A 9047-nucleotide genomic window follows, 5' to 3' on the forward strand; every position below is an offset into this window, starting at 1 on the left:
CGTGATTTTTTGTGTGTAGTTTTCATACTTCAATCTATGTTACTTTGTATGGGTTATACGTACTTCAGTTAGCTTAAGAGCAGAATCAAAATCTGTATAATTGTGTAAATATATAGATGACCCCGATAGTATAAATAAGCGAACTGTCGCCATGATTTAAGCCAGCAGTTGAGTGTCCATAGGGAACTTAGTTTTTGTAGGCGCCATAAGGGTGTGGGGTGGCGTATATAAGTAGGCACCTTGAAGTGATCAGTCTCCATAGTTCTCAGTAGCTATCACACTATTTTAATACACAGTAGAGGATACATATATTCCACATTGAGAATGTGGTTTTGCCCTTCGAAAGTACTCACAGTATATATTATATATATATGAATATGTGTGTGTGTGTGTGTGTGTGTACATAGTGTATGCATAGTGTATGCAAAGTTCAAGATATCTGTATCATGTGAACGGGTGAACGGTGTTATTGCAATTGTATATCGTGTGCATGAATTATATCGTACTATTACACTTTTGTTTTCTACCGTTCTGTGCTGTGGTATTTGTACATACGGTAGTTCACATACACAATTTTATTTTGGTGTCCTCATAGTCACATGTTGATTAGCACGGTTGTATTGCGGTTATGCCGGCAACTTATTTGTGACAACCTCGATGATCTTTTGACAACATCTACTTATACCCACGAGCGACTTATAGCTTATTCTGTATACCTTGATTATTTTCGCTTGGCGTTCGAGTGTACCGAAGTTGTAAATCATTGTCCGCCCTACTTTTCCCATGCTCGCTGCGAAATTGTCATCGTATCCTTTCGTTCCTATAGTGTGACACTTCTGCGTAAACTCGCCTGCAGAAAACAAACATCCCTTGTAACTGCACATGCTGAGGGGGGGGGGGGGAAGGGATCGTTCAATCTATATGATAGTTAGAAAAATACACTTTCTCAAATCTGAATGTACCGTTCTCAATTTCTGACTGTGATTCATATTCAGCTCAAAAGTACGGGAAGAGCAAATACGCAACCGCTTAATACAACGACTGGTAGAGACCGGGGAGAAGGAAAGGTACGCGAACTATCGCTTTTTATCCGAGACAAAGGTGTACGAATTCGATGAGTTTTGAATATGAATGTAGAATGAAGTTGATTTTGTGTCAAACCCCTTTCACAATGCAGTTGAATCTGTTGTTACGACTACCATTAATATTTTTTCCCCACGGTAGAATTTGCTTAGTAGTTACATCCGACTCTTCCATCATATATATAGGCTGAAGGAAGCCTTGAGACAAAATCTAGAGGAATGTGGGTGGAAAGAGAGCGTCACGAATGAATGCAAAAGTGAGTTATAAATTGCCGAACATTCTTTGCATGTTCACTCATTGATTTGTTTACCAATCTGCGGTGTCTGGCCATTGGCTTCCAATTCTATACTTCACATCCAAATATCTCCGGCTGGCCTATTTTTCGCGCGCCGCAATGCCATACCCATACACTGACTCCTTACTTCCTGAAAAAGCAGAACTCATAGAAGACAAGATAGCCGAGAAAGGCGTAAACAAGGTCTCGGTCGAGGACTTGATACCCGAGCTCACGAAGTTTGGCAGAAGTATGTCGTACTCTGGTCATATATTGATTGGGCAAGAATGTCAAAAAAAACCCCGTTTTTCCGAAGCATATTCAATCTCGGTTTAGGAAGTTACTTAATGTAGATTTCGTAGGGAGGTCTATATGCTATATTTTCACACAAACATCGCTCTACAAATATTTTGCAGAAGAGGTTCCGGATCACGTCAAGAATGAGCTTTTGATTGGTATCAAACAAGTTCTCGCGGACCAAAAGTAAAGGCAGTACTAGTCTGAAGCAAATTGGAGCGCTCAATGTAAGAAGATATAAGTGATAGTCTTCGCTCCCAAAATAAACATTCAAATATTAGCAGACATAATGGGTCGATACAGAAATAGGAAATACTTTCAACGATTTTATTAGATCTTGCAGTATTCTAAAAGAGATACGTTATACAATACGTAAATGCCCATTCTCTCCACTGTTTTCCAGACTAAGGATCGTTTCTATTACTTTCAGATTTTTTACTCTTTGTTGGCGAACTCGACACCCTTCTTGATGCTTTCCTTTAGCTCGGGTAGAAGAGCTTCTAGACCCTTCTTCTCGTAGTCGTTCATTTCGGGTAGTCCTAGATTGCACTCCATACCACGGGGCTGTTATAATATTGAATCGATACATTCGTTAGACCATTGAATTCCAGATTTAGTAGGATGAGCATTCACCAATTATCTATACATGCACAAAAATTTAGTCTTGGGGGAAACTATAACTGAATTTCTGTGCGACGCTGCAATATCTTACAATTCCGTATTCTGCGCGGACGTGTAGCATTCATAAGCAGACGACTGAAGCAATTCATAAGATAAGTATACATTAAAGTTTCAATGTAAGTGCTAATCCAGTTTGGGATGCCACGTGGAGATGCGAGCATCAGATACAAATCATTGAACTCTCTGAAATATACATCCTAAGCCTATACATAGAACTAAACGAAGGGGATGCAAGTTGTAGACGGTTCGAATCAATTAGGGACTCTTCCAACACCGTCCATCATCTAGAAACACAAAAGCTTATTCTTTTACGAAACGCCAAAGGCTATCTAGTTGAAGGTAACTGAAAATATAAATGCATTCGCAACATCTGTATGTATATATATATATATATACATAAAAACATTGTAGGCATAAAAAACAAACAAAACCCTTAGCTCGTATTCAGATAGAGAACTTACTCCAAGAACAACGGGGGTGGAGAAGTACTCGGCAGAGGTGACGTCGCTCTGAACGTATGAGCATTCTACATTGTACTCGCCATCTAGACCCTTTAGGACGTTGCTGGCGAAACGGGCGCCGGCGAAGGCCATAGATAGAGTGGCGGATCTGAAGGGAAGGATAGAAGAAAAAAAGCAATATGAATACCTACAACAGTTGTAAACAAACTAAACACGCGCTGCAGACAAACTTACGAACAAAATGTGAAAGTATACAGGAACAAGGCAGTTTCAGACACATACCCAGTTCCAGCCTTGGCCTCAACAACCTCGGTTCCAGCGTTTTGGATACGGGTGGTTAGTGCATCACGCTCGGCATCGCCAAACTCAGCCTAGTGATTTTTTTTGTTGACAGAAGAACATACATGGAGACGGCAAATTTGTTAGCGAACGCACAAGTAGGTGGCAAAAGTGTCAGCGAGAAGACCGGACACAAACACACACACAAACACAGGTGCGACAATCATGTTTCAATATACGCGGAAAGTCAATCTCGCCTCCGAGTCAATAAACTGATTCTATTCAATCTACAACAATGGCATATACTTATTTTCTTAGTTCCGACTGCCAGAAGGTTTGTGTACATAGAAAACGAGCTGGAACGCAAATTTACCTTGGGGGTGACCTGTGAGAGGATGGGTAGAATGGTGATACCAGCATGTCCTCCGATGACGGGCACGTGAGTCTTCTGGGGATCGGTACCCTTGGCGTCACCAACGAACTTGTTTGCACGTACTACATCAAGGGTGGTTACACCAAAGATCCTATGGAGGGGCGGGAAAAAACGAATAAATCAGGATTTATGTGTAAACAAAGACGTCAAGAGTAAATAGATACCAGAAGCGGTAGCCAGGATATCACGCTAAAAGAGTGTTATTGCCTGAACATGAATTTAAAATCAAAATCGTTGCTCAAACCAAGCTTCAGTATACGCGAGATAAATCGGCATCAGAAAAAATAAATACGTCCCTACATACACGGATCTAGATATTATTATCAATATTGTAAAACCAAAAACAGTACATATCAAACGGCATCATACACAATGTCACATACTTGCGAGGATTGTACACTCCGTGCTTCTTGAACACCTCTGAGGCGATGGGCACAGTGGAGTTGACAGGGTTGGAGATGATGCAAAGGGCAGCATCGGGACAGTACTTGGCACAGCCTGTGGCGAGGTTCTTGACAATTCCAGCGTTGGTCTACAAGAGAAGGAAGTGATGTCTATAGATCAGTACTTGTGTGTAGATTCAAGAAAATGTACCCGAGTAGATGCAAGTATATATCAATATATTATCGACATTATTTGTTCTTTAATGCATGTATATAACTTACGTTGAAAAGATCGTCACGAGTCATTCCAGGCTTACGGGGAACTCCGGCGGGGATGACTACTACGTCACAGCCAGTAAGAGCTTCCTCGAGCTCAGCATCACCAGTGTGTCCTGTGACCTGAAGTTGCGATATAAGTGTATTTTAGAAGTATGAATACCGGAGGCACATCTGAGTATAATCTACAAATCTTGTAGCGATTGATGAGCGCTTACTTTTAAAAGCTTCAAATAAACAGAGTGCCCATTGGCAGTAGTTGAGAACAGTTACACGCGTCGAACGGAATATCGCAAAGAAAACAATACGACCACCCCTACTGCAAAGCACTCGTACGAGATACATTGCACACCTTGTTCAGTAAGAATGGGTATATCATGGTAATCTGAAGATAATATATACTGAACCTTGGCGTACAAACGAGATACAAGAATCATAAGATTGCTTACCTTGCAGGCGAAGTTGTTGTGGCTCACGTCGGCAGCAACACCGGGGGTGTTGACCACATCGAAGAGAGACAGGTGAGTCACACGGGGGTCCTGAGACATAAGTAGAGAGCATGGCTGTCCGATACCTCCAGCGGCACCCAGGATGGCAACCTATCATCGATATGCAAGACAAATATTAATGAAAGCACATATTCAAACGGGTGAAAATACGTTACACACAATGATATATATATATATATAAATTTTATTCTTATTACTGTGCCATTTGCTCACAACGAGTGTAAGAATACCGTTCTCAAATGCCTCTTCGATAAACAGACAATATGTACTACTGAACTTGTAGTGAAATATAAATTTATATTCATACAATGCAGTAGGCGCAAGTGGGAGATATCAAGAACGTTATAGAATACTACCTGACGAAGGCATACTGTCAAAGGGCTGAGAGCACTTAATCTGTCCATTTAAGGACAGAAAAACAAAAGCTGCAATCGCACTTTTGACATACAATCATACACGATATTCAACAGTGGTGTAATATACAGCTTCTATTTGTGCAACACTGCAATAAAAATGGTTAATCAACTTCGATAGTGACAACACAGCCGAAATAATCTTTTTGAAGTGCTGCTGTTTATAAACACCCAAATTCGGACTATGTAGATATGTCTGACTCCTTCGCAAAGCTAAACTTTCTCATCCAGAAAACCAACAGCACTGAAAATCAATACATACACTACACGCACACATACACTTGGTGTATTGACAAGTCTACAAGCTATATAACACGTGTAAGGAATTCGAGGAGTCCGAGCACGCCGGGGTTGTATGGTAGTTGAGCAAGCGGTCACTCGGACTAAGTAGCTCATGTTATAACAGGTGATCGAATCGCGGTAAAAGCAGTTAAGAAGAATTTTTGAACTTGTGAACGTATTTACATCGATATACTATGGTAATATATATAACGTACATATTTTAAGGGGGAAAATACTTTTAGGCGGACTGTTTGATCATTGTAGAGATCAAGCCTGTCGAGCAATTGCACGGAATAAAAAACCCTCTTTCTATCTGTTTCCATCGAAGTGCTCATATGAGAGCGCCAACTCTTAACAGAGACTCACAGATGCACATACATAAATACACAGCTTACAGTTCTGAACTTGCATATACTGAATTCCCTCTACATCTATGTATCATCAACTTCTAGTTATAAGATCTCCAGCGCGCACTATCAAGGTCCGCCACGCAAGAAAATATTTCTGAAATAACACCATATTGTTTTAACAAGTACACAACTTGTAATACTAAAAGTATATTTTATAGTTCTTGTTAGACACCATTTAGTTCTAGAACTACAACTCACACATCTTGTAGTACTAAATAGACATGTTATAATAGTAAACACAAATTGTATAGTTCTAAATCCACACGTTTATTTCTAGATACAACTGTAAGTGCATACCTTGTAGTTTTGGGCACGGGCGGTGGAGAAGGCTCTCACACCAGCCTTGGTGGTGGTAGCAGATAGACGGGTGAATGACATGATTAAATAAACACTGCTTTAAAAACTCACAAGTTCAGACTGAGCTCGATTTGAGATAAGCAAGCTCCTTTTGAAAGTATTTTTTTTTGTAATATTTTACGGATTTGGCATAGCCTTCTAAATTGAACAAGAAGGCTATGGAATTGGAGTCTTTTGTTTATTTATTTATTTAGAAAGGGCAATGTTCGCATTCGCATGGAGTTCCATGGAACCAATCCACGCGCTCCCTTTCTCAGACTCCCCGTGACACACCAGTCTCATCAGTGATCACTGATCAGTCTCTCAGACATCAACCTCACACTTCACCGGTTCACCAACGTTTTCAAGTTTTTATATTGATGTATATAAACCATGTTGAGATACGTAGGAAAAACCAACGTATGGCAGAACGTCCGGTTTTACAAAATGTATGCACAAAAATATTTTATTACGATTTATTTTGTACAGTAATAAATATGTATCAAAATCATAGCATTCTGAAGTCAAACAAAAAGGCTGACAAAATAATAAAATGATCGTGTGACGCCATTTTAGAAACATACTACACGCATACGCGATTATACTGCATACCCTTGACAACGTTTCTCGGCAAACTTTAATCAGTATACAATACAATATGGGGGGTTATGATTATACGAGATCATCTCGAATAGGACCTGTAAAGCGCAATTGGCTACAAAAGAAGTACTTTCTATGGGAAGTGACTTTCGCCACATACATGCTGGAGCCTTGGGAGCGATTGTTATTTGGTATGTCTTTTCACTTATTGATTTGTTATTAGCAATTTCGGAGTGATGTTGGCTCGATACATAGTTTTCTGATATTTTGGATTGTGCTATTAATTAATTTATCGGAAATTTAGTCTTTGAAAGGTTATTGTCAGAAATGTATTCCTATTGCGTGATTGTATTTGTATACTTGAATTATATCCTCTCGTTGAGGATATCTTCCTGCAAACAGCATATTTGCACCTTGATTGCTATTTTTATATCTTAAATTCTGTGTGTGTTGTATTTCGTTGTGCGACCAGTTTAGAAGTCGCGTATCGATATATATATATATATATATATGTATAAATATATATATATATATGTATATATAATTATATATATATATATATACTTATGTATATATATATATATATATAGTGATATATGGAAATATACATATACTCTACTGTGATCATAATGATCTAGAGTATGCTTTCTTACTTGCTAGTCAACTTATGCTCAGTTCTATGCTAGTCTTTGATTAATTCTACGAGAGTGCGGCTGCACTTTTAATAAATTATCCACCTCTTCAGGTGCCGATTGTGGTATAGATGAGGATTTTCTAAGCTTGTTTGATGTCCATTGCCCTGTTGAATATGATATATATACACATAACATCGACCATTTTGTATCGGAAAAACTGTTGTTGTGAAACGTCAACGCTACATATGGAGCAGTCTTTCTATCTACATAATGAGCCATGCAGGCTTAACTTTCTCTACCTTTTGAACGGTGGTTGTAAGTGTGATTTAGACGATAATCATGGGGTTCAAATTACTTGCGCATTCTACAGTTGTCTAGTTGTTAAATTACCGGGGACTATTAATGGCTTTCTCGGATATAAGAAAATAGTTATCATGAAGCCCACGGTGTGCATTACTGCGAGTGAACAACATCACCTGGATTGGTTTCAGATTGTAGATTTTTTTGTGAAGTAATATCGATATCACTATCAATCATCAATAAGATCCTTGTAAGGACTTTCTGTGCTTAAATTTCCATGTATATTAATCTTTGCACTCCTTTGTCTCCAGATATCATCTGGTTCACCCTCAGCCTGCTGGCGTTCTATTCCCTCAGCCTATTCCTGCCGGACTTCGGTATCAGCAGGACCATCTCAACACACATCAAAGAGTCAGGGGTTATAGAATGGGCACAGATACAAATGGTACAACTCGTGGACAAGGTACACGGTGTATCGGAAGACGTCAAAAAACAAGGGGAATATGTTAAACAAGCGGCCAGTTAAGCAATAGGGACTCGAAGCTCAGCGCAACCATACAGAGCATAGTTTGGAAGATTGTGGAATGCGATTACGTATGAACCCTGTACGAACCATGACCAACTCAAATAAGTTGCCAACCACCTATTTAGCAATATTATTATTATCTAGAGAGGGTGAAAAGGATTTACTTTAAAATGGACAAGTTAGGCATCATTCCTTGGCAGCTGTAACCGCTGTCTGGAAGTATGTCCGGGATACGACGTAGAATCGTGCGAATTTTTTATCCCCTGGGCCCAACGAGATTTTTTTGAAATACTCGAGTGTGGGCGTCTTGCCCAAAAATGAGAAACTATCTGTTATTTATCTGGAAAAGTTTGTTTCAACAAAAAAATTCATCATCAACTATACCTTATCCGTATTCGTAATGAATGAGTCATCAATAAATATTCGAAACCTTCGACTTTCAAGTTTCAGGCTTTCGGCTAATCGGCATCAACTTCTCTATAAATAAATGTTTTTACGTTGATACAGTCACAAATTTACACCATACGATCGGTAGTTGTAAGCGCGATGTCATTAGATACAGTTCGGCTCACCCCAGAGGGTGGAATTATACTCAATGAGGGAGAGAGGTGTGTCTTTTTTGACTGTATATGTGTATGGCTGATTGTGCCTAGAATTATATGTCGTGCTACACTACGGGTTTCCGGTCAAGATGGATACTTCCAACCATATAACTGAATGGTGTGTGACTGCGCTATTTACTATATATATATATATATATATATATATATATATATATATATATATATATATATATATATATATATATATATATATATATATATATATATATATATATATATATATTATATATATATATATATATATAT

General features: G+C 38.8%; 3 protein-coding genes across 3 annotated transcripts; 2 read left to right on the forward strand and 1 right to left on the reverse strand.

Moving 5' to 3' along the window:
- Positions 1–1477: 1477 nt before the first annotated feature.
- SARC_01889 (hypothetical protein) lies at positions 1478–1844 on the forward strand (the record flags this gene model as incomplete). The annotated part of the gene is made up of 2 exons (XM_014304369.1): positions 1478–1607; positions 1774–1844. The coding sequence occupies 2 exons, from the start codon at positions 1478–1480 to the stop codon at positions 1842–1844; spliced, it is 201 nt and encodes a 66-aa protein (XP_014159844.1).
- A 116-nt stretch (positions 1845–1960) lies between these two features.
- SARC_01890 (malate dehydrogenase, mitochondrial) lies at positions 1961–6274 on the reverse strand. Its single transcript, XM_014304370.1, has 8 exons — positions 6079–6274; positions 4617–4766; positions 4174–4290; positions 3892–4040; positions 3449–3599; positions 3079–3167; positions 2797–2944; positions 1961–2218 (listed from the first exon to the last, which is right to left on the reverse strand). The coding sequence occupies exons 1-8, from the start codon at positions 6157–6159 to the stop codon at positions 2090–2092; spliced, it is 1014 nt and encodes a 337-aa protein (XP_014159845.1). The 5' UTR covers positions 6160–6274; the 3' UTR covers positions 1961–2089.
- A 384-nt stretch (positions 6275–6658) lies between these two features.
- Positions 6659–8645, forward strand: SARC_01891 (hypothetical protein). The gene is made up of 2 exons (XM_014304371.1): positions 6659–6908; positions 7964–8645. The coding sequence occupies exons 1-2, from the start codon at positions 6776–6778 to the stop codon at positions 8176–8178; spliced, it is 348 nt and encodes a 115-aa protein (XP_014159846.1). The 5' UTR covers positions 6659–6775; the 3' UTR covers positions 8179–8645.
- Positions 8646–9047: the final 402 nt, after the last annotated feature.

The sequence above is a fragment of the Sphaeroforma arctica genome (assembly GCF_001186125.1).
Source record: "Sphaeroforma arctica JP610 unplaced genomic scaffold supercont1.80, whole genome shotgun sequence".
NCBI lineage: Eukaryota > Ichthyosporea > Ichthyophonida > Sphaeroforma > Sphaeroforma arctica.

What these genes read in the sequence shown, in the direction of transcription:
- SARC_01890 (XM_014304370.1), bottom strand. Translation starts at nt 6,159, where the DNA reads ATGTCATTCACCCGTCTATCTGCTACCACCACCAAGGCTGGTGTGAGA. An exon ending in ACAACAACTTCGCCTGCAAG is followed by an intron (nt 4,291 to 4,616) that starts GTAAGCAATCTT and finishes TCGCAACTTCAG; the next exon opens with GTCACAGGACACACTGGTGA. An exon ending in CTCGTGACGATCTTTTCAAC is followed by an intron (nt 4,041 to 4,173) that starts GTAAGTTATATA and finishes CTTCTCTTGTAG; the next exon opens with ACCAACGCTGGAATTGTCAA.
- SARC_01891 (XM_014304371.1), top strand. Translation starts at nt 6,776, where the DNA reads ATGGGGGGTTATGATTATACGAGATCATCTCGAATAGGACCTGTAAAG. An exon ending in TTGGGAGCGATTGTTATTTG is followed by an intron (nt 6,909 to 7,963) that starts GTATGTCTTTTC and finishes CTTTGTCTCCAG; the next exon opens with ATATCATCTGGTTCACCCTC.